This window comes from Pseudoliparis swirei, chromosome 8, assembly GCF_029220125.1.
Source record: "Pseudoliparis swirei isolate HS2019 ecotype Mariana Trench chromosome 8, NWPU_hadal_v1, whole genome shotgun sequence".
Classification (NCBI taxonomy): domain Eukaryota; kingdom Metazoa; phylum Chordata; class Actinopteri; order Perciformes; family Liparidae; genus Pseudoliparis; species Pseudoliparis swirei.
The window spans coordinates 16,213,359-16,239,220 of record NC_079395.1 but is presented as its reverse complement, the minus strand read 5'-3'; the positions used below and the strand labels follow the sequence as shown (position 1 = coordinate 16,239,220).

Here is a 25,862-nt window from a genome sequence, read left to right as displayed (position 1 = left end):
TAATATCCCACACTAGCTGCTACATTGGTGAACATGTCGTATTAAATAGTTTAAACATCCCTCGGATCCAGCTTGATGTTAACAGCCTCTTTGTCCTCTTGTGATTCCAACAATCCTCACATAAAATACGTGCCTTCCACTTCACAAGATCCCCCATTAAATATGAATCCCCGACCGCGGCTGTGGTGTCGCCACAGGGACGGCACGCCTGGCGGGCAGATGGTGTCGGAGCAGTTCCGGGTGGACTGGGCCACGGTGCTGGTCAGCAGCTTCAGCACCATCGTCATTCGCTTCGACGGCCACGGCAGCGGCTTCCAGGGAACCAACCTCCTGCACGAAGTGAGGAGGCAGCTGGGGAAACTAGAGGAGGGGGACCAGCTGGAGGCCCTCAGGTGAGACTCCTGCTTCAAGAGCTCGACGGCGAGGAGGAGGAGGCCCGAAACACCGAGTCTCACCCACTTTCTTTTAATTTTTAGGTTCATATCCAAAGAGTCCTATATTGATCAGAGTCGAATGGGAGTTTATGGAAAGGTAGGTTTCTTCCCTTTTTTCCTTGTGATAGGTTTTTTTCCTATTGTTTGGGAGTTTTTCCTGATCTCATGTGAGGTCAAAGGTCAGGGATGACGATGTGTACAGATTGTAAAGCCCTCTGAGGCACATTTGTAATTTATGATAATGGGCTATGCAAAATAAACTGAATTGAAAATGTAATTCAGGTGAACATGTGCTAAAAAATGATCAAATGAGCCGGTGTTGATCCAGCCGCTCATCACCATGAAGCAGAACTAAATGGACTCCTTTGTGTGTTTCTGTGTTCAGGCCTATGGAGGATACTTAGCCACGATGCTTCTCAGCTCCTTTAACCAGCTTAAATGTGGCACAGCGGTCTCCCCCATCACAGATTTCGAGCTTTACGGTATACCTTCCCACATGTTGTTCTTCTATGCATGTGTTCAAATGAAGACGCTCATGGGACGGTGTCTGAAGCCGCACAACCTTTCTGACGTATTCCCTATTTCCAAATGGCAGCATCTGCATTCTCGGAGCGATACCTCGGCTCGAAGACGGATGCGCGAGTGTACACGGTAACGTTGGAATGTCTCACGATGTTTAGCCGAAGAGAACCGATGTGGAGTCCAGGGTCATTGTGTGAGGTGGATCTCTCTCTCTCTTTCCTTCAGACGGCCAATCTAGCGCACAGAGCCGGTCAGCTGCTGCAGAAGCAGTACCTGATCATCCACCCGACAGCCGACGGTAACGGACGGCTCCGTGTTTCTACTTCTCAAACACTACGTCGCTGTGGTTGTGCCCTAATGTGTCGTCTCCCATTATATATTCTCCACCACCACAGAAAAGGTTCACTTCCAGCACACGGCCAAATTCATCAATCATTTAATCAGCGAGAAGGCCAACTACTCCCTCCAGGTGAGTGGATGTGATGAGCTCTGCACCTGGCACATGAATCAGGATTTCATTTGACCCCGTTGGAGCCTGAATGCGAGACGTCTTATTTAAACAGAACAAGGACTCTAGATTTAGGTTTGCTAAGGAGGAAACATGTAAAGTGTAGTTTGCTAAAAAGCTAGCTGTGTAGACTTTCTTTATGGACAATATGGCTGTTAATATTCAAAAATTCGACCATGCAATATAATAGCCTACATTTAAACATCAATAAAACACTAAAAAAATCAATGCCAAAAACATGCATTTTATTAAAAGGAAGGAATTATTCACAAGACATTCAAAATCGTATTTTTAAACCTTGTATTTCTGCACAGTTGCATATAAAGATTACGTTACATATTATTAGTTTATTAGATGTATTAGTTTATTAGTATCCATAACCCAAATTCACAACCTGTTTACATATAACTAAATATTGTTGCATACTATATTATATATATATATATATAAATTATTGATAGCATTTAGTTTTCCGAAGAAAACCAAATTTAATTGCCGTTTGAAAAAACCTGCTGATCCCCCGTAAAACCCGCCGTACCCACGCAGTGCTGTCGACACGGCTTCTCATGAGCATTCACATAGGCTATTTAAATGGCTAATTATGAATTCATTAGGCATATTTCCTAATGGAGATTTTGGAATGTGATCATTTCTTCTGCAGTAGATGTAAAGACTGAAAACAATTCCACAACATCTATTACTTGCCTTCCTGGAGCGCCATCGTGTCCGGGTCTCGGTAGATTACGTTTACCCGGGAGATGAACATGTTGTTCTTCCTGAGACCTTTAACCATGTTTAAAAGTTGAGCAGATGAACCTCTGCACAGATTATGTGGTTCCAGCTAATGGTCTCCTGGTCTCTCGGTCTCTGAGTCTCCTGGTCTCTGGGTCTCTGGATCTCTGGGTCTCTAAGTCTCTGGGTCTCTGGATCTCTGGGTCTCTGGGTCTCTGGATCTCTAAGTCTCTGGGTCTCTGGATCTCTGGGTCTCTAAGTCTCTGGGTCTCTGGATCTCTGGGTCTCTAAGTCTCTGGGTCTCTGGGTCTCTGGGTCTCTGGATCTCTGGGTCTCTAAGTCTCTGGGTCTCTGGATCTCTGGTTCTCTAAGTCTCTGGGTCTCTGGATCTCTGGGTCTCCTGGTCTCCTGGTCTATGTGTCTCTGGGTCGTCTCCAAGACCGTTTCCTTTTAAATTAGAGCTGCGACTAACGACTAAACTTTCATCATAGATTAATCTGCCGATTATTACATATATTTTACAATAGTATAATATAATGAATTATTTTTGGCTTGCTATACCATTTACATGTTGGTGACTACGTTTCAACATACTCTATATCTACATTATTACACGTATTACAACATGCATAACTTGTATGACATATTTAAAAACCTTTAATTACATTTGATATATTTTACTTACTTGACTGCGCTTTTATTGACTTGTTTAGAATAATATACTTTGTCTCTTTCATGACTTATTTCAACCTGCTCAGACAACTTGTTCTACACATACTATACTCAGCCTTGTTCTCCCATTTCATAAACTACATGGTTAAAACAAAAACATGACACAAGATGCATGGATCATGCATGTTGTGAGGCGCAGCTGTGTATTAACCCGTTCCTGGAACACCTGGCACAGATCTACCCAGACGAGGGCCACTTCCTGCACGGCGACGGCACGCGGCAGCACCTTAGCCAATCCCTGGTCAACTTCTTCGAGGTGTGCTTCCGGGCGCCGGAGGTCGTGACCGAGGAGCAGCAGGAAGAGGAAGAGGACGAGGACAACAGTTAAGCGCGCGCGTGCGCCCCTGAGCGGGCCCGGCTCGTGCAGCGCAGCGCAATATGCAACGGAACCGTCTTACCCAATCAACCCACACCACGTGCTGCCCGAACTAATTAGAGCTGCAGCACATGCACGCGCTCCAGGGGACACGCCCCCCTCCTCACCTCGTGCTGGCTGCTCGAAAGACTAAATAAATCGTCCACGCCCCCCTCTCTCTCTCTGCTATTGGAATATATGAACTCGCGCGCCCTCTAGCGGACACATAGAGGATCACCACGCCGCCCACTGAGCTATGGCTCTCCATTCTAAAACAAAGCACATTAATTGGGCACTTTCCAGCACAAAATACCTTCTTTTAAGATGTAACTTTCCCAAAGGCCCCTTTTTCAACCAATGTACTGATGGTTCTGTTCACGAGTATGATGACTGCTACTTCCTCAGAACCTTTCTCTGTTCAGTGTTGTGTCTTTGAGTGAATGTGTGGCTGCATTAGTCCCTATAGTTGCTTTACGCAACGAGGGCACACTGTTTAACTCTCGTTGTGCTCCGACGAGCGTCCATCCTGAAGGGCACGGGGTCACAGCCCCCTCGGGATTTCTTCCCGAATTAAATTCCTGTTCTCTTAGTCGCTGTGCCTTACTGTGGGTGACATGTTCCTGTTATTGAACGATGAGTGCATATGGAAAGGCCTTGTCTTGAACCGTGGACTCAAAACCAGATGATTTAATTTTCCTCGAGTAATAGCCAGTTACTTGAGGGGTAAATTAAAATCCCAAATTATGGCACATTTTAATCTCAAAACATGGAAATAACTGAAAAATAGTACAAGCTTGACATATGGTGTCTGGACAAAAAATATTTAGTTTGCAAAGAGTTCTTGATATTTAACTTCTAAAAACGAGTGAATGCTGAATTTCCATTGTTTTATCGATGACTGTGCGTTAAATGGACGGATTCCCTTCTGCTCGTGTTGTCATGGTTTCTAGTCAGCTGATGTACAAAGTGTATAAATCTTATAATGTTTAAGTCTTTATGTTGTATGTGCAACTTGTATATAAAACATTTTGAAATCTGTTTGGTTGTATTCTTTTACAATATTTACAACATTCGGATGCCATACAATTACCTTTAAAAAAAATATTTTATTATTTAATATTCATACGATACCTATAAAAAAACGTATGTGATTATATCGCATAACTATTTATTAGGGCTCTATAATTGCAAGCCACAATAAACTGAATTTTCATGACATACAATTACTTTTTATTGGCATGCTATAATGTTTATAACAAATTATACCATGACATATTTTTATGGCATGATATACGAAGATTTTATGGAATTTTTAATGGAATACTGAATTGTGACTTCTATGAATTTGCTCATGGCATGCCGCGCGCGTTGCCCTTTTCATGAAAGTTTAATGACATTAAACCACGACTCGTCTATTTTTTATGTTTTCATGGCATGCTATACAAACCATGACATTTTTATGATTTTTTACATGCCATGCAGTTTGTTAGGACATCATTTTCTATGAATTACATTTTTATGAAATACTATAACGTATAGTTTTATGACTGATGACTTTTTAATGACAACAATTCAAGATTAAATATTTTAATATCCAGGCTGCCGAATAACATGGAATTCTGTCCCATGAGCTTGAAATGCCTAAAAACTATGCAACCCTCTTATTTATAGTTTAAATTTGTTCAAACATTGCATCAAAGTATATTTAATGTGCCTTTTTTGTTTTACACTAAGTAACAGAAATGGACCGTTAATATCAAGTAAAAGACAAACAAGCTACTTTAAAATAAGTTAGTTTTTTACATATACTGATGCGATTCTATTAAAAAACGTGGGTATAAATAAACATACACAACCATTTGCCATTGACAAAATTTATTTCCAGTGTTTCAGGAGTCTGTGCACAGAGGAACACAGCGTCGGTCCGCGGTCCGGCTCAATGAAGCGTCTCCCCGTGCAGGACCTCAGAAGTACCAAACCGCCCACAACACCCACACAGGCCCCGTGAGCATCACCGGCTCACAAGACTGAACCTTAATGTTGCAATCTGATGGAAATGAAAAGAAAAGCAGCTAAAACATGGCATTTATATTTACATTTAAGTTACTTTTTTTGTTTTTATACAAGAAACATTTAAAATTCAAGTTCTGTTAAAATAAAAATTAAAAAAACATGGAGAGAGAAAAAAATAAAAGAGTATAAAACATGTTAAGACCAGAGTGGAATGCCTCGGGAATGGAAGCTCGACATTTTGTTACGTAACCTCGAGAATGACTGAGAGTCCATGATAAAAATGTCGTTCACAGTAACATCTTCGTATCTCAACAAAGACAATATGGCACCCTTAACAATTCATTGTGAGGCACTTCCTATTGGGAAAAGACTAAACAAGATCTTCTGATTCCAAGACCCATTTTCCTTTTCTTCACACTTTTCCTTCCTCTGTGCATTCGACCGCCGGCCGCCGCCAGATGTGTGAACCGCGAACGCTCGAGACGCTGAGAGGACGCCGAGCGCCGCTCTGAAGCCACGCGGCTGGGATGAACGGGAACTCGGTTGCTATTTGCATAAATCCAGCGTCTCCTCGTCTCCTCGTCCCCTTCGTACCTTTGGAAAGTCCCTTCGCTCGTCGGCGGTTCACACGCTGGCCGTACCGACGCCGCGGTGCGTCCGCTTCAGAGTGAAACACGAGCCTCTAAAGCTTGGAGTCGGTGTGACGGCACGTCTGTACATTCTTCATTTGGTTACCGAGAGACTCGCCGACCATGAACATAATAACTTTCTTTACACAAAAATAGTTCCTCTGCAAAACTAAAATCTTATTTTTGACTACTTCCTATTCTCTCTAAGTCAGTTCATCCTTAAAGCCACTTCGCTAAACTCTGAAACAATCTCCGCTCGAGGGCGACCGCTCACACCTCCCAGCACACTTCACGTGCTCCTTGCTTCATGAGCGACAGGTCCTCGGAATCGTCATTTTTCATTTTAAAAATAGAGAAATAATTAAAAAAAGAAGGTAGAAACACCGTTTAGTTTCATGCCTCATACATGAGAAAGATCGACGGTCCCTGTGTGCAGTAATTCTCTTTTCGGAAGCACACACACACACACACATACGCACGCACATCAGTTACAGACCCACACACACACACACACTCCAGACAATGATTCCTTTTACAACATGCTCATTCTCGAACACAACACACATTACGCCGACAGACTCAAGTACGAGAAAGCAGGAATCAAAGTGTTGCACACTCGAGACTCCCAAGTCGGGACACACCTCACAGACGGAGAACACACACACACACACACACACACACACACGTCCAACACCTCTCACAGGTATTGGTAGAAGCGCGAATGGACCACCTGGGAATTAGTGAGTTTATGAGGGTGAGCGGTGGCCGACAGGCTCAGGTCTTTGCTCGGCGGGGCGTCTCCGTTGGACGCGGACGAGGCCGCGAGGCTCGGGGAGCCGGCGGCGCCCGGCGCCCCCTGCTGTTCGGAGAGGTCCACGCTGACCTCGGGGTTGCTGGTGCGGTGGCGCTCGCGGACGATCCAGTCCCGAATGGAAAAGTCTTGAGAGCTGCACTTGGGCCTCAGCTGGTCCACGGCCGACAGCTCCGACCGGGAGCCGATGCCGACGTGCCAGTCGCCCAAAACGGACAACTCGGCAAAGTCCCTCTGGCCGCCCATGGTGTGCCGGCGCCGGATGTTCTTCTTCTTGCTGCGGCCCTCGGGGGACCGGCTCCTCTGGCTGCCCACGCCGAACATGTCGTCGGCGGACAGTCGCAGGCGCACCTTCAGTCTGTCGGTGATCTTGAGCTTCCACGGCGGCTCCGCCTTGTCCGGCTCGCCGCGGGACGAGGAGCTGAGGCTCCCCGTGGAGCGGCCTTCGGCGGAGCCCAGCACCCGCGGCGGCCCGCTGGACTCTCTCTCGCTCCACGCGGCGTCCAGCGACGACTCGCTGACGGTTTTCTGCTGAGCGGCCTTCTTCCTGGAGAGCGTGTCGCCCTCGATGAGTCTGGAGGAGGGGAGGGCTCGAGGAGCCTCCCGCTGCTCCGGCTTCCTGACCGCGAACACCGACAGGTCGCTCTCGCTGTCCGTCTCCGTCGGCCGCCCCTCGCCGACGAGCTCGCTCCTCTCGTCGTCCGCGTCGTCTCCGCCCCGGCTCTCCGCCACCGACTGCGCCTCGGGGCCGAGGGCGCCGAGTTCGGCTCCCGTCAGGAACGTCATGGAGGAGGTGGTGGAGTAGTCGGAGGTGATGGAGCAGACCTCCGCTCCCGGCCCGCTGGGGCAAGCGTCCGGACCCGGCGGCGCCGCCGCCTTGCCTCGCCGCGCTCTGGGCACCGACGCCTGGGAGCTGGTGCTGTTCATCGTGCCGAGGTCCGACACCGCGTCGTCGTAGTTGGAGGGCGGGTCCGACAGAGAGGACTGGCGGGCCGTCGGCTCGCGGTAGCCGAGGTCCGGCGAGGCGCAGGGAATGTGTTCTGGAGGCGGGGAGGGAGAGGGCGGCGCCATCGGGCCGCAGGAGAGAGACTCTTTCCTCTCGGGCTTCTCCGGCCGTCGCTCGTCTTTCTCGCCGGTTTCACCCGTCTGCCCCTCGCCCTCGGTGCGGCGGCCCGGGGACCACGCGGGCCGCCGCTTGCTCTCCTCGGCGAGCTCCTGCTTGGTGAACACGGCGTCCAGGTCGTCGTCCGAACTGCTCGGGTGAGCTTTGTCCTTGGGCTTCTTGCGTTTGCGACTGGCGAAGAAGGAGGAGCGCAGCATCTCTTTGCTACACTGATCCTTCCCCGACCCCCACAAGCCCTGCTGATGGAGAACCAACACTCGTTAGAACAAGATTCAGGCATCCTTTTTGAATGAAACAAGAGTAAAGAATTCATGCGAGGAGAAAAATAATACCAATCAAATAAGAGGAAGACTTTACCTTTGATTTGGAGGAGTCACTACATGCTGAATCTGTATCAGAGGAGAGAGCGATTAGAAACGGTCTGCCGACCCTGACTTGCTAAAAACAGTGAACAAGATAAAGAAAGGGAAAGGGCAGATTAAATGTGTGTTCACAGAGAACGTGGCGGACGTGATGAGGACAGTGACAGCAGCTGAATGGAAGCGGACAACACATGTCCTCGGCTCAGAGAGAGAGACGGGAGGACGAGTCACCACACAAAGCAGGATGTGGAGACGTGGATGAAGCTGCGGAAGAGGGGGAGGGGAACCCAGACGCAGAAAGCAGCTCATGCTCACGTCATCGACGGAACGACGGCACACCACGGAGACAAACACGCCGCACACGGAGCATCGCATGGAGCCACCAACCAGCTGTAGGCATTCTTCCCCCAACTCAAAAAGACATCACAGACGAGAAGGAGCGATGAGCTGGCGCTGGCGTGAGGGCCCTGAGCTGAACACGTCAGTGAGTGTGTGTCCTGGTCGGGCAGGCCTGGGTGTAACGCAGAGATGGATCTTACTCCGAGCTGGATTAACTCCTGCGGTGCCCTCTAACATGTGACCTGGCAGTCTCAACGACGTAAAAAAAAACAGGCAAATCAAAGAGTTCACAAAACTTTGTCTCCCTTTGCAAGAAGAGGAAACACACACACACTGATTGGCCGAATGGTGACGGGAAACGGAGAAGTTCAGGAGGTCAGGGTTTTTCCTGCACTAAGCCGTTTTCCCGAGCGCCAAAGGCAAAAAAAAGTCTGCGATGAAAAACAAAAAACAAAACAACCTGTGTTCATCACGTGCACGTCAGCGAATATGTTGTCAATAGTATGTTTCAAGGAGGCTACAGCCGAACCCTCGTTCTGTTTTGATCAATAGTAATCGACTTGATAAGGTGTCTTCTTGTCTGATCAATACGCAACTGTGAGGTGCGCGAATGGACAGAGCGGCCAGCTGCTGATCACTCAACAGCCCGACGTGCACGAATATCTATTTCAATCTAAAGTGGAAGCAAAATGATTTCCTCAAGCATAGCCTCCATTATTTATGGAAAAAAAACCCTGGAGGTGCGCGATGTGTGTCGCGCGTCGGGAGACGGTGTGAGGGACATGTGCGCCCCCGATGGAGGAGGCGTTGCACATCTTTTTCAAAGAGGGGCGTATGTGGGACTATTTGTCTGCGGTTGCATGGAGACAAAGATTTTTGAAAAAAAGACATCACAGACAACAAAACAAAGAAGAAGACACACGAGGAAGCGTCTGAAACAAAAGGAAAGTACGCGCCGCGGCGAATACCACGACATCCACATGCTGGTGAACTGGTCCGCTGCGCGTGTGTCTCTGCATCGACAAGTCACTACGTGTGTGTTGGTTGTGTGTGTGGGTTTGTTTGAGTGTCAACACGTGTGTGTGCTGGGAAACATCCAGGTCAGTCCCACCGCTACGACCCCGCCCTCAGACATCATGACAGAGTACATGACCGGGAGAGAACCTGAGGTTGACCGTACCATGCTACTTGTCCTCGCGATCAGCTTTAGAGACAACAAGAGACAGCAGAAGGGCTTTCAGAGAAAGTACAGCAGCATCGCTCTGGATCCCCTCAGTTTAGGGTATTGGTTTAAATATGAGACGTGCACACCACAGGAAAAATGACAAACATCGACTTCTCTTTCTTTCTTTTTTATCTTTTTTCCTCCTTTTCCGCCCAAATTTAAAAGAGCCGCGGGTTTCTGCAGACTAGGCAGCTACACTGGGCACAACACTCGTCCTTCTTCCTACAGTCCCAGCTGTCCATCACTGACATAACAGAGTCCACCAGTGACATCATCGAGTGATAGACGCCGCCCACTTGGCCTGTGTCAAGAGTGGGTAATGTGTGAGTGCTGGACAGGAATAAGGGAGAGAAACAACACACTACACACAGAAGGGCAAAGGTCAGAAGGGTTAAAACGTCCATTGTTTCTTTTGGTTTGTTAGATATTCTTTGGGAAAGAACATGCCGGGATTATGTGAGAGACGAGGAGGAGGGGAAGAAAAGAACTGAAAGAAAAGGAGTCGTCGTCTCAACACAGGTAAAGCACAGGGAGAAAAAATGACTTGAGCAAGAGGAAATAAAGAGTAAAGCAAAGAAATGAACAAAAATAAAACTTGAGGACAATTTTGTATCTCTTTGGGCAAAAAAACGTCAACAGCAAAACAAAAAAGACTTCTATCCAAAAACAAACAAATATAACGTACTGGAAGGGATTTTAAAAACTTTTCCCCCCCAAATGATTAAAACACAAAGTGTATTTACTGAAAAATTAAACATAAATACAATTTGGAAGACTTATTTTTGCTCAAAGCATTTACAATTATTGACAATAGGCATGATGTTCATCGTCTCAAAAACTGGCATGCTCTTAACACTTAATCTTAGAATGGATCTACTGCACATACATCTTAAGCTTTAATCCACTGGAATAACATCAATGAAATACAGTCTTGCTGCCATGACAACACCTTTGCTGTGGGGATGCTGCTCCTAAGAGATAACTCTCTCCGACATACCTGAGACTTCGCCCGGTGAAGCTGTGGTGCGCCCGATGTTGAAGAGCAGGTGGTCGATGTTGGGCACCGGCTGAGAGTGCACCGTGCTGTCCTGCTCCGCCGTGGTCTGAGCCCCGCGAGGAGGGAGCGGCACCGTTGGAACAAGAAGAGAAGAGAAAGAGGATAAGGGACTGAATAGAACACAGACATGGGAGAACAAACACGTTGTCTAAAGGTGCTTTCATTGATTGAAATGGTGAATGAATTTAATTAACCCTGTTCTGGTCTCCACCAACGTCGTCATTTGAGCCATTTCTCACACAAAATATTAATTGGTACAACGTTAAATACCCATATTTATGAAATGAACAGCATATGGTAAGACTTGTTCATCTTTAATAAACCAGTAAAATAACTTTATTTATTTTTCCTGTTTTCCTCTTTACCATTGTAATCTGAAACAAACACACAAAAAATGAAAATACTTGTTATTTGATCACTGTATATCATATTGTGCATTATCAATAAAGTATATATATATATATATTTTAAATAATAAAAAATAAACCAATAAGAAACGAAGAAAAAAAAGAGTGGCCGCATACAGGGTCTTCATCCCCATCGTCGGTGAAGAACCAGTCGTATTGCTGGATAAAGTGCTCCACGATCTTGCACTGGTCAGGCATGTGATTGACCATGTTGGTCATGTTGTCCTCAGAGGTTCTGACCAGCGTCGGACCAAACACAATCGCCAGGTTACGAGGCTCCATCTGAACGGATGAGGTTGGGACACATCAGGTTTATTGAAATAATCCCCAGAAGGGACAGGGGCTTGACACGGAGGGCAGCTGCAGGTTACCGAACGACATTAAGACTGACACGTCCTGTTTCTGCCGTACCTTGTTCTTTTCACAGTTTTCAGAAACCTTCTTGAGGTGAGCACAGAGGAACTTCAGAGTCTCAAAGTGATGATCAGGTAATTCTAGTATCTGCAAGAAATGCCAAAAAAAAAAAAAAGGATTTGCTGGATTGACTGTAGGCTCAATTTAATGATATTCAAATGAACGTGTCTCATGTCAGATACTTCACTCACCAGCCTCTTGAGCTCCTTTAATCTCTCCACCGAGTCTTCTGTTCGGTTGGCTTCAATAAAATCTCCATACTTTTCTGTGAACAGGGTAGAAAAAAACCCCGTTATCAAACCTTCACCACAAAGATAATCGAACGCTACACCAGTTATCGTTTGCAATTTTCTTTGGGCCGTGAAGTTCAGCGCAATCACGGGATCTCACCATTTGTAAACAGCGGTTCTGGAAGTTTTCGGAAAAAGGACTTAAGTAAACTACTGATGACATTGAGGTCTCGCCATTTCTGCAGAGAAGTGAAAGATGGAGTGTTACATTGAAGATCTGTCCCTAAAAGATACAGAGTTGTTCGGCTGCGCCGTGCGACCCGACGGTCACTCACGTCGTCCTCGATGTCGATGTCAGTCATGCCTTTGCTGTTGAGCTCCTCCTGCATGCTGGAGATGGCAGCGTTGTTGCCAGGCACTCTGTAGATTCCTTTGTAGTCCAGGCCTCTGTCCTCCACCACCTTACAGCACACGTCCACGATCAGAGGAACAAACTGCAACGCACAGAACAGGAAGACATGAGACAGCGCAAATCACGGATTACGTTGAATGAAAAACAACGACTACAAACTGATTGGATGAGCACAGATGTGATGTGCACGCAGTTCTGTGTTAATTATTTGGTGGCTGGGTTGATGCAAAATAAATATTTCAACCTGCTTTTTAACATCATCTGAATCTTAAACCGAAGATACTTCTATTCTCAAAACACAGAAAGAGAGGTTGAGAATCACCCGGTTGGTTGGTGCAGCTGGACAGTCGTCAAGCCGCACGCCGAACGTGACCCCGGCGGGAGTCTTCTTTTCGAAGGGCTTCCTCATGATCCCGGCAATGCCGATTTTCCACGCACCTCTGTCCCGTGGTGGGCTGGAGTCATCTGACAGGGCAAATAAAGGCATAATAAATGAGACCACGAGAGATGAGACATGCCCCTCTGAGCACACTAAATGGAGCTGGCGTCTATACCTCTCATCCAACTATCCTCTCCTGTTTTGGGGGAATGAGGGCTGTGGAACTTGCCTTCTGATTTACCTCCCAGGAAGGCTTGTTTGATACTGAGGGATTGACGGGAAGCTTTTGGGGACGGTTCAGACCTGTTGCTGGGTGTACTGATCCACACAAATGGCAAAACAAATACACAAATATTAACATTGGGTTCAGTTAAAATGTGTCGACGTGTGGTCGGAGTACTACGGTCGAGCCCCAGGGGGCGATGTGGAGTCCTGAATACCTCATCATGTTGTATTCCTTGATCTTTCGACTGATCAAGTCCTGACTTGTGACAGCAGCGTTCTGTAATCACAGCAGAAATACATCAAGGACGGTCATTAAATTAAAAAATAGTGAAAAGCAGGTTTAACTTTATTTCTTATATAAGTGAACATTTGTTCAGCAATCGGTATTGCTTGTAAATACAACCACAATAGTTTCTATAGTGGGCGTGGTGGATGTCTAACGGACTAAAAAGTAAATCAAAAATCTGACAGGAGGCTGCAGACAGCCAGTCGGGGCAGTTTATACAGTTAACAAGTATCACAATATGTCCGCTTGATTAAAACATGTCCAACCCTGCCTTTTAATGTGCTGCCAGATCTCAATCACAAATATTGGAATCCATGTTTGCCGGCGGGCATCAGTTAATGAGATCTTGCTGAAAGGCAGCTCACTGATTGGCTCAGACTGAAATGTCCCTCTCACGCCCCTAGAAGTGTGTTTTCTTCTACCCAGGCCAAATAAGTTTCCAATGACACCTTATTTTAGCTTTTGTAAGGCGTTTTAATAAAAGCTGTAATCTTCTCCATCTCACTGACACCCCCTTTGAATTATATGTATCATGTTCACTTTGTCGTGTGGGTTTCTTTCTGACCTATAATCAAGTCTGGTTGCGTACTTTTACTGTAAACAACCAACAACTCTGCCCTGCTGAGCTTGTACTGGGAGGGTTGACGACCTGTGTCCCTGTCATTGGGGAACTTTAGGCCGTCTGACATCATTTTAGCTGGAAGTGAGATCACAATTTGGGCATAATCTTGATTTGGCCACACACTATGATGAGTCATGCTGAAACACACCTCTTCATCTGGGTTACTGTTTTCCTGAATGACCCGGATCCAAGACAGCATGTCTTCCCTCCCTTCCGCCTGGAACAAGTACTCGCAGTCTGAGGTGGTGAGTCGCAGCACATTCTTGCGTCTCGTGTCGCTGTAGGAGATGTCGACCAGACAGGCCGTGATGCTGACTCGCAGCGGGTCCTCGTCAGATGGCGTCGAAGCATGCGACAGTGCATCCTTCCTGTCTTTGTAGAGGCTTAGAGTGTGACCTTGTAAAACAGCATACATCAGTTTCCATGATCTCATTCCTCCACTGACACGCTACAGAGATGGGGAGACAAGAGAGAAACACTTACACATCAAAGCATCAGTGATATATATATGTATGGTTGTTAATTTAAGGCACAGGTTTGCAGGCATACCTTGTTTTTATCTGTACCAAGTTGCCTCAAAGTGAGTAACCCTTCTTTGGAAGAATTGGCATAGATATCTGAAGAAGAATCCCTTTGAGATCCAGAATCTCCAGGAGATTTGTGTCCATCCAAAGCCTGCAAATGTGAAATTTGTATTTCTGTCATTAATAACGGAGAGTCGAGTGTGACATGGAACATGTTATGAAACAGGATCTCGAGGCAAATCAATCTGCTGGTCACCGGGACATAGCGATAACATTTGTGTCCCTCAAAACACTTCCCACGGAAGCCAGTGAAGGGAAATATAGAACGCCTCAAAGCTTGTCTGACAATAACCACCCCAAATAAAAAAAGAGCTAAATGTATGAACTCACAAGTTTGATACGTTAACTTGTTTTGCATTTGTTCACATGAACATTGCTAAAATATTGATTTGGCATTTGAAAAGCAATCTGATTGTCTCTTACAGTATTTACTTCCTTGGTTATTTTTATGCCGTTTGTTCTCTTTATTGGAAAAGTAAAGCTTTACATAAATGCAATCTATCTTTGGTGCCATCACAGATGCATTTCTATTTGCAAACTTGTTTTTAGATTCCCATCTGTTTAATCCAGATGCATTTCAATGCTTGGTAATGTTGGGCCGACATAAGAGAATCTTGCATGTTTTAAGTAACCCGGCATTTCCTCACCTTCTTCAGGCCCCTGAGACCGGGCACGTTCTTACTGGAAGACCTCCTAAAGAAGAAAGGTAAAGAAATGTAGATTTCAGATCCGTGTCCGAATAATAATGAGAATAGACTGAAGCGTTAACCGAAAGCTAGGATGCGCTCACCGTCTTCCCTCCTCCTGGTAGTTATCCAGGCCCTCGTCGTAAGATTTGGACCGCTCTGTTTTGCTGGCGGCGTCAGACTCCAGCAGAGCACTTCTCAGGGACTCTGTGCAGGGACATGGTGTTGTGTGTCATTTATGACCCAGGTTATAAGTGTTGCCACATTTATAACAAAATGGTATTTCAAGTGCCTAAATAAATTACTTAAATGGGTTACGTAACACTACATGTCAAAAGCTAAAACTAAAATGGTTTGCTGATTAAAATGCAAGCGAATGAAAGAAATTACATTTTGATAATTGTGTGATAAAAATAAAACAGTGTCCAATCAAATTTGATCTTTCCAAATGGATCCCGCGAAGCCAAGCAAGCCTTGACCGACACGCGCACACGTCACCCCACCAACCCAATGCCGTTTACCTTGGTCATGTGACAGCTGACGACGAATCGGAGGGCATGGTGATCCTGGGCTGGAAGGACCTGTTGCTATGGATGGTGCCACAGATATCACCGCGGAGGGCGGGATCGGAGGGGCATCCCGGTCCACACTGGGGCTTATTGGCTCATCTATGACCATTCAAAATGAAATACAGCTTTTGTCACACATTTAACTCATCATATTTCTGCTCTATAGGATTGTTGACTATTTTATCTTGCCCATCAAAGACAAACTTTGTTAGCCGTCGTCTGTGGGATTTGGGAAAAATGTCAAACTCTCCGTGACTCATGGTTTCCACGCCACACCACAGCTGAGAGTCGGAACAGATCGTCTTTTGACACGTTTCTTGTGGGAAAGGGAAGATCTTAACACTTGAGGACTGCCGCCCACTTCTGGCACGCCAAGCCTGAAACAGCTCAGAGTACAAAGCTGCTCTCTGCAGCCGAGGGGCTTTTTGAGCTAAATTTAAAAGCAACTGTCCCAGTTCCAGCCTGCACCCAACTTTGAAACGGGGCAAAGGAAAAAGGATGCCACCATCTCCCCAACTAGGTCTGTTAGGCGACCATTAAGTTCTTCCCATTGTTGATATTCATTATTTAGTAACTTCAAAGTCTCCAAAATATAAGACTACTATACAGTACTGTAAACAGGTTTCTTCAGGTTTATTGAAACACTCGAGGGGTTCATCGGCGACACGACGAAGACTCGTCCTACAAAAGTCTCACGCTACTAAAAAAGGTCAGAAAATGTATCTACAATTCGACTACATAGCCATCAAATTATTAAGTAAAATAGAGTGAAAGATACCCGCCATTGCATCGAAAGAAGATAGAAGGTATATGAACTGCCTTGAGACGAGCTGAATAAAATGATTCCGCAATTGGACCAAATTACCCCACATGACTGAGGCCGGGAACAGAGGCCTTTCAAACAGGCCATTGATGGAGGCCCGGCCGCTTACACAGTATGGGCACTGTTCTCTTGGGCCGGGGCACCAGTCCCAGAATGGCGGTGTTGCGGCATCATCACTGTCACAGCCTGCTTTGTCTGCACCTGCACCTGGCCGACATTACATGAACCGAAAAGGAACTGCGGAAACTCCGTTGGTACGCCACGGTGTTGTGCAGTGACCTCTCACTTAGCTCTGTACTGTGGGTGTCTTATAATCTACAATTCCTCCAGCCGACACGCTACCTAATTAAACGGCGTGAATCATACAATAATAAAAAACAACTAGTTTTAGAGTTGTTGCAGTAGGAAGCACTTTTACGTAACTAGCACCAAATGCTAGATGTATTTTTCACTGCACTGATTCTAGAGACCCTAATTTAACTCCAACTCAGAAACTAACTCGCCACTGCCTGTGACCCATTTCATCCACCTCCCTCTAAGTATGTAATGTTTCCTTCATGTCATTGCTAAAGAAAGAAAAAACGTAGATCAGCTATACTTAAAACCACCGACGACAGATATGCTGACTGATATGCTGCCAAAATGAACTGTAAATAACGTAGCTCATAAAAGTAACTGTTATTAAACTGTTATTGAATTATTAATGAACTGTAATAACAGCACATCCACTCTCACAGAGTCTTTACTTTTCCATTTTACTAAATGATGTTCGCTAAGAAACACAAGAAGACAGGCAGATCGACAGACATCCTGACATCACGATAGCTTTATGCTCATCAAGGAAAACCAAGAAACATGATGGGGAATCCTGAAGATTGTATTCTTTTTTCTTCTCATTGCTGAAATATTTAACATTTCTCTAAAACAAGACTAAAAACTCTTGGCAGTAATTTCTAAATATATATTTAGAAATATGCTTGGTGCCATTTTCAAAAGCTGATACACAATCCGCAGAAAGCAAAACATTCTTAGAAATTCAGAATGGGTATGAGTTTAATAAAATATATATATTATTTTTATTTTTTACTGCTTTTCAAAACACTGATGACGCACGCAACTAGTCAATCTCCAGGAAATGTATTATGGGACTACTGAACCATAATGCAATCCATCCTGAGGAGCGAAAACAATATATTAAGAGGAGAAATTCAATATATTCCAAAAGGCTAAAGCCATCCTTCACTCTGCCCTATACCACAAACCTTACTGTATGCCACAAAATCTAATTAATAATATCTTCCCACGAAGACATGCCATTAGTATATTCCCAGCGCTGTATATACAAACCAATAAAACTAAAAATCAGATTAACAATGAAACTCTAGCTGACTGCGTTCCCGCAGTGCAAACGGATTCATATCACCTATGGTGGAAGCCCTTTCAACCGGTCTGCCTCATGTTACTACTGCCTGCTGCCGTTGCCATGGCAACTTTGGGGCGGGCGAGGCTTACGACTGATCATTCTCTTACCGATGAATGGGATGGAGTCCAGAGACTCGTCCAGGTTGCTGGAGCAGGAGGTGTGACATTGTTCCTCGAGGCGGCGCATGCGTATCTCTCGGCGTGCGTCGTTGGGGAGCCAGCACGCCGCTGCGTCTGCCGTGGAATCCGGTCCGTCGTCGTTCACCGCCAGGATGTAGGAGTGATGCCGCAAAGGGCTGGGGTTCTTTCCAGGAGGGGGCTTCTCCCTGAGGATGACGCCACCCTCCGAGGGGCTTCGCCCATTCACCTGACTCTGCGGGACTGCATGGGGTGGCTTGAGGATGCTCGGCCTCTGAGGCATGCGTTTCGGGGTGGAGCACGAAGAAGACCTGTGCTCCAACAAGGCTGTATCTATACCTGCCTCAACAGCCTGCATGATTTCAGCCCTGAGCCGGCTCTGGCCTTGTTGGGTAGTGCGAGTTGCATGTTGTCCTTTGACTGCAACTCTTTGGTCAATATGAGAATGTTCAGCCCCTGTGTTCTTTACATAATGTGAGTGTCTGTCTAAGAGCATGGGCGAGGAGCGGGCCTGAAGGGAATCTGGTCCTTTAGAGTAAAGAGAAGGGTTGGGTGGCCCCCTCATGCCACCGCTGTATCCAGCAGAGGGTCTGTGGGGCATGGCGTGTCTGGGGACAGACGGTCTGCTGGGCCTCGTACCTTGGTCGGCCCTTACGTACCCTCCTCTCCTCTCATTGTGCCGAGGCAGCTCTCCAGGGTCAACGTAATCTGTCGAGTGAGCCCTCGCTTTGTGCATCAGGCCGTCCTGCGACGCACTTCGAGGAGGCCAGTTCCTGGTCTGGCCCATTCTCTCTGCACCGCTCACGCGGTCCTGCGAAGCACTGCGTGGGGCAATCTGAAAGTTGGGTGGCGGTCCTTGGTATGACCGTTCATGGGAAGTACTCCTCCGTCGTAGCCCCTTTGGGCCCCAGTCTCCCCGGGGAATGTGATGAGTAGCACCAAAGGCGGTCTGACTGGATGCTCGCAAATTGTCCAATCTCTCCTGGATAGTCCGACTACCATGGGAATGGATTCCTTTGTTGTCAATGTACTCCCTGTACGTTTGATAAGTGCGCCAATCAATGTTTTGATTGTTGCCTGGGTAGTGAGGTTGCTGACCTCCATATTGGACCATTCCTGGACCACTGGGATGCCCATCAGCCTTTCGAGGTTGAGGATACTGGGCCAGTGACCCAGGCCTTCCTCTGGCAAACACAGGGTCCATATAATCTATCCTATGTGTTGGACCCATGCGCCCGATTTGGGCTGAGTCAGGAGGAACCACCACAGTCCGCACGCTGTCGTTGCGCATGCACACCGCCATCTGGCTTTTTGGATATGATTGAGGAGGAGGAGGGGATGGGGGCACCGTGATCTCCTTGCGGTACCCATGATCAGGAGGTGCCGATGGCCCACGGCAGACCTGCCCTGCTCCGTCTGTCGCCTGGGCCATGCCCGGAGGCTTACAGTCTACTCGGGGGTAGCATACCGGGGGCGGCTCAGGAATGTGACGGGCATTTCCACTGTAGCTGCTGCGGCAACGGAGGTAAGCATCCTGGGAGTAGGCCTAGAGACAGAGCAACAGAGCAGTGTTACGATAGATACAATACAGGCCGCATCGGCAAGTGTGTGTAATATTCAACAGTGTGCGACTAGATGCTTCCAGAGAAGTCAAGCGTGATATTACAATTGCAACTGGATGCCTGAGAGTGGGCGGTGCATGTTGCAGAGTGAGCGGGGGCGTTAGCAGTTCATGGGTGTCAGTGGTCTTCATCTGCTCCATATTCAGAGTTCTCACGGTAATGTTGCAGACGATAGCACACGATATACGCCAATGGAGAGAATATGTATTTCCAAAAGAGAAATGGTACTGAAAACAATATGATTTATGGGACAGCAGGTGGTCCTTTGCTCCAAAACAACCGTGATGCTCAACATGAAAAAAAGATGTCTGGAAGAAGTTAACCTTACTTACAACTACAAACACCATAAGATAAACGTGGAATGGTGTTTATTTGTACTACATTCAATACTTAGCCTTCATTGTGACATTTTCAGCAAAGGTTGCATAACAATCAATGCCTGTAAGATAAAGCTCAAACTATCACATTTGAACAAACATAACATAAAGATATACAGTCAAACAATTACATAGATGATGACCAGCGTCTTCATTTTCCCACCTGAGATTTGATGGACTGTAACCTCAGAGATACAGGTCGTCCATCCATCATAGAAAAAATGCTATATTTAGTCTGCCTGCTCCCCAAAGGTTTGATAGCCTACACTATTGTATTGCAAGTACTCCTTAAATCATTCTCATTACATACACATTCAAGCTCAAGCTTTCTGTGGGCGTGTTAGCCTCACAACAATCTGCTCCTCGTAACACACTGTTCATACAACAAGCAAAAAGACGTGTAAACGGTAGGAGGACTTTGATCCTGCTACCTGGCGTCAAATTACAATCTTACATAAAGCTATGTTGGTGCCACAGCAATCAGTGGCAGACTCTGTCACTCCCCTTTTAAGCATGAGTGTGCAAGAGAGTTCAGAGGTCAGTGGCCTTTATCACGCTAATGACATCTGGCATGCAGGATGAAGAAGGGGCGAGGCTTTACTGAGATGCCAGCTGGATGCCAACTGGACGACTCAATCTAACAGGTACTGCAGGAAGAGTGCATCAGCCATTTCTTCACTCTACACACTCGCGCCACCAACACAGAGCTGACGGTCAACCACGGCAACTAAACAGCAATAACGTAAAACCTGAAGAGCACATCTCGGAATGACAATGCTGACATGCATGACAGATGCAAAACGAGACGGCACGCACATCATGTCAACATCAAAAAGGTACCAAGTCTGCTGCTTGCTTACCGGATTCGTAGTTTCCAGAGAAAACGGCTGCCGTTACAGCGTGTGAAAACCAGTGTCAAGAAATCAAGGGAGAAGGGGTGGAAGAGAACAAAATGCCGACAGATCCAAATGCCCACATGATATATATTTTTTTAAACAGCCACAGCAGTGACTGTGCTTCACATGCTAAAAATATACGAGAGCTGCAGCAGCAACAGAGAGGGTGAAGAAGCAGGGATGTAGCCTGGGGTTGCCAGGCTACGACCTGCATGTGCCAGTCTACCCTGTGTGAGGTGACAGGACCAAAAGCTTGCCTCTCATGATGCTGTCAAGTCTCCATGGTTTTATCCACCTTCAGCCAGAATATTACGCGAACTGAACAAGGTGCCTCCAGTCTATGTCCCTCTCTCTCTCTCTCTCTCTCTCTCTGCCTCCCTCCCTCCCTCTGCTATTGCTCACATGACAGAAGCAGCAGCTGCTGATTATACATTCAGCTCTGATGGTACAGCTCCTCCTCCCACTCCTTCCTCCTCGCTCCTTTTCCCTGAGAATCAACCTGTTTTAACACAGGACAGTCAGCTGATTTCATCTGCTGTTTTTAGCTCATCATTCATGCTGTTCCTTTTTCTCTCCCCCCCGCTCAGTATTTCCTCCGATTTCCCGGCGTTCAGTTCCCTCCTTTTTCTGCTCCCTGAACGTACACCCTCTCCGTCTCTTTGCAAGCAACTGCTGCCTGTCTCCAAGCAGTAAGTGTGTGCTGCCTCCTACAGTGTAATGTCATCCGGCTCGCATCACCGCTCATCCTCTTGTTCTTACGGACGGCCCTCATCAGTTCGCCTGCCGACATTAATAGATATTTGTTGCGTGTGGCTGCTGGCCATTGATGATGCAACGCAGCGGCCAGTGTTTTTACTACACTGGTTAGAGGTAAAATGGCAAGGAAGAGAGAGAGGGGGGGGGGGGGGGGGGTTACAGGGGAGAGGGCTGGACTAACAGTCAATTGGTTATCAGAGGGGAAATATCACTAGAATAATATACTTAACCCTCCTGTTACCTTTCGGGTCAATTTGACCCCATTCAATTTTTAACGTCGGTGTTCTTTGGGGTCAAATTGACCCCAGGCTGTTTTTCACTGTGTCAAACATATAAGAAATATCAACTTTTTTATATATTTAAATGGCTATTTAGGTAGTCAACAAACAAACATAAAGTACCTCACACTTAAACTTGGGAAACAATCTTAATTCTAATAATTTTCTGGAGGTTTTAATTGCTGGGGTCAAATTGACCCAGAGGGTAAAATATGTTAGTAAATGTAAAGGTACAGGAGGGTTAAGAGGCGATAAGTGGATGCGAGCAATTCTTTTTTTTTTTTGTGTGTGACGAGTTTAATTTTAATTGACTTATGATATAATGTTATTTAAATAATAAAAAGAGCCTTGACATCATGTTTAAAATGTTTTGGTGAAATGACTGCTTGCATATGTTTCGGAGGATGTGGCACTTAAAGAGGGAGGTAACCGGTTGTAACAACAGTGGATATCGATATTGTAATTCTGGATGCCATTCTTCTCCAATTGACATTTTCCTATCAGGTTAAATATGAGGATTCAATCTGGACATTAAGTATCAACAAGGGAATATTTACGGTTCAGCAAACAGCCGAGCTAACATTACATAAATCATAAACAGGCTGTCGGATAATAATGAGCCCATGGGAGAAGATTCCTGAGCATCCTGACAAAGCACTTAATGTTGTGTGCTTTAGATATGGAACGATAAGTGCGTCTTCGCCTCGCTCTCAATGTGCAGAATGCAAAGTGTCTGCGAACCGCTGTATGCATAAAGGGTTAATGATAAGATCAAAAGTTCACACGGTATGAAGGCTCATCTAGGCACTGGAAATATTTGGGTGACAATACTTGTGTATGGCTTCACCAGAAAGACACATCATTAACTAGAGGATGTAAGAAAGCCAAAAGAAATAAAAAATTAAAATATCATATAGCAAATTTTTTTTAAAGACTTTGTTCTTATCCCCAAGGATCTCAATCCACAATATTTACATTTACACAATTTAGTTTCGACCTAAAATCGAATATTTCTTTAATTAAATTTATGTTTCTCCGATATGGGTGACTATGGGTGAGTGGGTAGCAGTTCCGTCTTTCAATCAGGGGGTTGGAGGTTCAATCCCCGCCCTAGTTGATGTGTCCTTGAGCAAGACACTTAACCCTGAGTTGCTCCCTGTAGCTGCGTCTACAGTGAATGAATGTAACAGGATTGTAAGTCGCTTTGGATAAAAGCATCAGCCAAATGACATGTAATGTAATGAATGATCTAGAGCCTTTTAGTTTAATAATTGAATATTCAATATTTTAATTTGCAAACCTTCAGCCACCTTTAGTGTCATTTCCACTTCTCTTAAATTCTACAATCTACAATATGTCTCACAAACACCAGCAGTCATATACCCGGTTCATTACTAACTTAGATATGGTAAGGCGGGTGCATCTGGGTGGTTGATGGTCTACATCCCCCAGAGGTCTCTGAAAGCCATCAGAGACCTCAGAAAACAGCCAGCCTTCAAATGCGGTTGCTTCTTTTCATGGCCGTTAGTCTGCCACAGGTAACAACCCACTTAGGCTGTCCCATGTAGTTCAGCATGTGTGGCAGTGATCAATATGGCCTAAGAGCGTTGAGGAGTTGAGGATGCAGCAGTTGAGTAATGAGCACAGGTAGTTTTCTACAACCTAACTGTTTGATGCGAGCCCGTTTTCTGTAAACCTCAGTTTGAAGACAATTTGTAGGTAAATTAGCAATTACCTTAGTGCCATCATCTATAGAGATGGAGCTGTGTATAACACTCCTTGATATGTATGTATATGTAAGTTAGATAATGCTAAATCTGCCAATCCAATTAGGCCATTTTGGCAGTAATGTCAGCAGCAGTTTGAGGACAGATTAGAGAGGCCGCTCTGGCCTGATTAGGATACCTAGATAGAAAAGGTCTGATGGGATATGCAGGCTTCCTGCATCTCATGAATTATGTCCCAACATGAACTCTGTAAAATAGAGCAGCTATGACAAAACTAAAAATGGAGAGAAAAAAAACTTTCACGGCTGAGCTTTGTTTAAAAATAAAAAAAGGTAACATGAAGTGAACCCCATTAAGTCAATAGGATTGAGAAACGTACCAGTTGCAGTATATCCTCATCTTTTGGCATCACACAAAGTTCTAGAAAGTCACCACTGTTGAAGAACAAAAGGAGATTTAAAACAGTGAAAATACAGACCGACCAGACGCATCCATACAAATGAAGATCAAACCTCACCTGTCTTGGATCAAGGATATAACCTCACAGTAGGCTTTCCCAATGATGCTTGCTCCATTCACCTTCACTATTCGATCCCCTAATAGGCGTTCAAAAAACAGCAGTAGTGAAGTCAGTAAAAGAGAGAGAGAGGGGGGGGTTGTTAATAAAGCTTTCCCACATTTTGTTTATATGCCGGTACAATCACAGTGAGATTTTGAATCTTAATTACAAGAGAGTCCTGGCCAAGATGGCAGTGTAAAAGTTTCAGACAAGCGAAACACAAAAAAACAGACTTCAAAAACAACAGCAGACACGCACGAACAAAGTTGAAAACATAAATAAAGAACACAAGAGACGACCGACATCGTCCAAAGTATTGTCAGTCAGGACAATTACATTCAGTGCTCAACTTATCCTTCATCCCGTTGGTAAAATCGTACTTCGATCTCAATAAAACGAGTCACCTGATGTTGAGTCGCTGTTGTTACAGTAACTATGCTTAGGGTTCACAACTAATGCACAACCTCACTGGTGTGTCTTCAAAGAGGCTCAGAAAGGAGCACTTTCTGTTGTTCTTCACACCATCGGGTCACCACGGAAAACTGCACTGCTTGCATTTTTATCGCTTTGCTTCCAACACTGAAAAACGTCAGTGCAATTACTTAAGAAGGAAAGCTCTGTGGTCTGTGGGACATCCGTTACAGGACCACGCCTGGGTTCTTGTGGTGTCATGGCTTATGAGTACTTACACTCCCAATCAATCTCTGCGAGGCGTTGGGACATGGAGGAGAGCGATTGTTTGACGATTGCTCATTACCTGTGCAAAGCCCAGCTCCGTGGCCGGGGCCTCCTTCCTTGACTTGCTTCACGAAGATGGTGTCCATCGGTTCGAGCTTATTCCGTTGCCTCCCTGATGAATTGAAGCAGGTTGGGACGTATGACACAACAATCACATAATACAAAGACATGCAATAACTACAATAATAACTTCATATCCACACTATGTTGATCTGCACTTCACACATTTCATTTATTTACACTACACACATACACACACATTTCATTTACACGACACACATACACACACTTTGCATTTTGCACACTGTCTATATTTAATATTTTTATATTTAATTTAATTTGTCATTAGTATTGTGTATGCATATATGTTATATATATACATATATATTTTATTTTATATTTTACTTTGTATACTCCTTTATCGTTCATCCCTGTATTTTATATTTTATTTTTTATTCTTGTGCTGCTACTGTGACGACAAATTTCCCCTTGGGGATTAATAAAGTATATATCTATCTATCTATCTATGAACGCTCGTAAATCGTGATAATGTCCACAAGATGAAGCTTGACCGCGAACAAATAATAAGTTTCCTTGTGGTTTACGACAAATCACGCGCGGCAATTAAATCTCCAACAACTTCATATTGTTGTAAAAGAAGCTCTATACTGAAAGCTGAATGTGAAATCGACAACGACAAAAACCGACTCGTGAGTGCCAGACTTCATGACATGTAGGTGAGAAGAGAGAACGATGGTTGTGTATGAGAAAGAGAGCGAAACCGGGAGGTTTGTCACGAGATCGGGATGCGAGTCGGCAGCAGACAGGGCTCCGGCCGACGCACGCCCGAGTGACAAAACGTGTCAATAG

At 45.5% G+C, this 25,862-nt stretch overlaps 2 protein-coding genes across 9 annotated transcripts in view; one reads left to right on the top strand and one right to left on the bottom strand.

The window, feature by feature from the left end:
* LOC130198546 (dipeptidyl aminopeptidase-like protein 6) overlaps nucleotides 1-4,321 on the top strand; it is a 69,488-nt gene extending 65,167 nt beyond the window's left edge. Inside the window, exons 20-26 of the mRNA XM_056421739.1 lie at nucleotides 198-392; nucleotides 477-531; nucleotides 820-916; nucleotides 1,030-1,085; nucleotides 1,182-1,254; nucleotides 1,352-1,425; nucleotides 3,104-4,321. Coding sequence (XP_056277714.1) covers nucleotides 198-392; nucleotides 477-531; nucleotides 820-916; nucleotides 1,030-1,085; nucleotides 1,182-1,254; nucleotides 1,352-1,425; nucleotides 3,104-3,256 — 703 coding nt within the window. The 3' untranslated portion in view covers nucleotides 3,257-4,321. The remainder of the gene's footprint in view (nucleotides 1-197; nucleotides 393-476; nucleotides 532-819; nucleotides 917-1,029; nucleotides 1,086-1,181; nucleotides 1,255-1,351; nucleotides 1,426-3,103) is intronic.
* Nucleotides 4,322-5,141: 820 nt separating this feature from the next.
* The window catches only part of arhgap21b (Rho GTPase activating protein 21b), a 34,978-nt gene continuing 14,257 nt past the window's right edge, over nucleotides 5,142-25,862 (bottom strand). Inside the window, exons 5-25 of one of the 8 annotated variants that reach the window (XM_056420595.1) lie at nucleotides 25,012-25,104; nucleotides 24,213-24,291; nucleotides 24,075-24,129; nucleotides 20,899-20,925; nucleotides 18,010-19,585; nucleotides 15,609-15,755; nucleotides 15,192-15,294; nucleotides 15,049-15,094; nucleotides 14,367-14,492; nucleotides 13,966-14,265; nucleotides 13,125-13,186; nucleotides 12,860-13,002; nucleotides 12,628-12,770; nucleotides 12,229-12,387; nucleotides 12,054-12,132; nucleotides 11,855-11,928; nucleotides 11,661-11,750; nucleotides 11,367-11,531; nucleotides 10,783-10,915; nucleotides 8,217-8,248; nucleotides 5,142-8,098 (exon numbers count right to left, since the gene is read on the bottom strand). In XM_056420595.1, the coding sequence (XP_056276570.1) occupies nucleotides 6,623-8,098; nucleotides 8,217-8,248; nucleotides 10,783-10,915; nucleotides 11,367-11,531; nucleotides 11,661-11,750; nucleotides 11,855-11,928; nucleotides 12,054-12,132; nucleotides 12,229-12,387; nucleotides 12,628-12,770; nucleotides 12,860-13,002; nucleotides 13,125-13,186; nucleotides 13,966-14,265; nucleotides 14,367-14,492; nucleotides 15,049-15,094; nucleotides 15,192-15,294; nucleotides 15,609-15,755; nucleotides 18,010-19,585; nucleotides 20,899-20,925; nucleotides 24,075-24,129; nucleotides 24,213-24,291; nucleotides 25,012-25,104 (5,108 nt within the window). In that variant the 3' untranslated portion in view covers nucleotides 5,142-6,622. The remainder of the gene's footprint in view (nucleotides 8,099-8,216; nucleotides 8,249-10,782; nucleotides 10,916-11,366; nucleotides 11,532-11,660; nucleotides 11,751-11,854; nucleotides 11,929-12,053; nucleotides 12,133-12,228; nucleotides 12,388-12,627; nucleotides 12,771-12,859; nucleotides 13,003-13,124; nucleotides 13,187-13,965; nucleotides 14,266-14,366; nucleotides 14,493-15,048; nucleotides 15,095-15,191; nucleotides 15,295-15,608; nucleotides 15,756-18,009; nucleotides 19,586-20,898; nucleotides 20,926-24,074; nucleotides 24,130-24,212; nucleotides 24,292-25,011; nucleotides 25,105-25,862) is intronic. The other 7 variants (XM_056420597.1, XM_056420598.1, XM_056420600.1 and 4 more) reach the window with 7 other exon arrangements.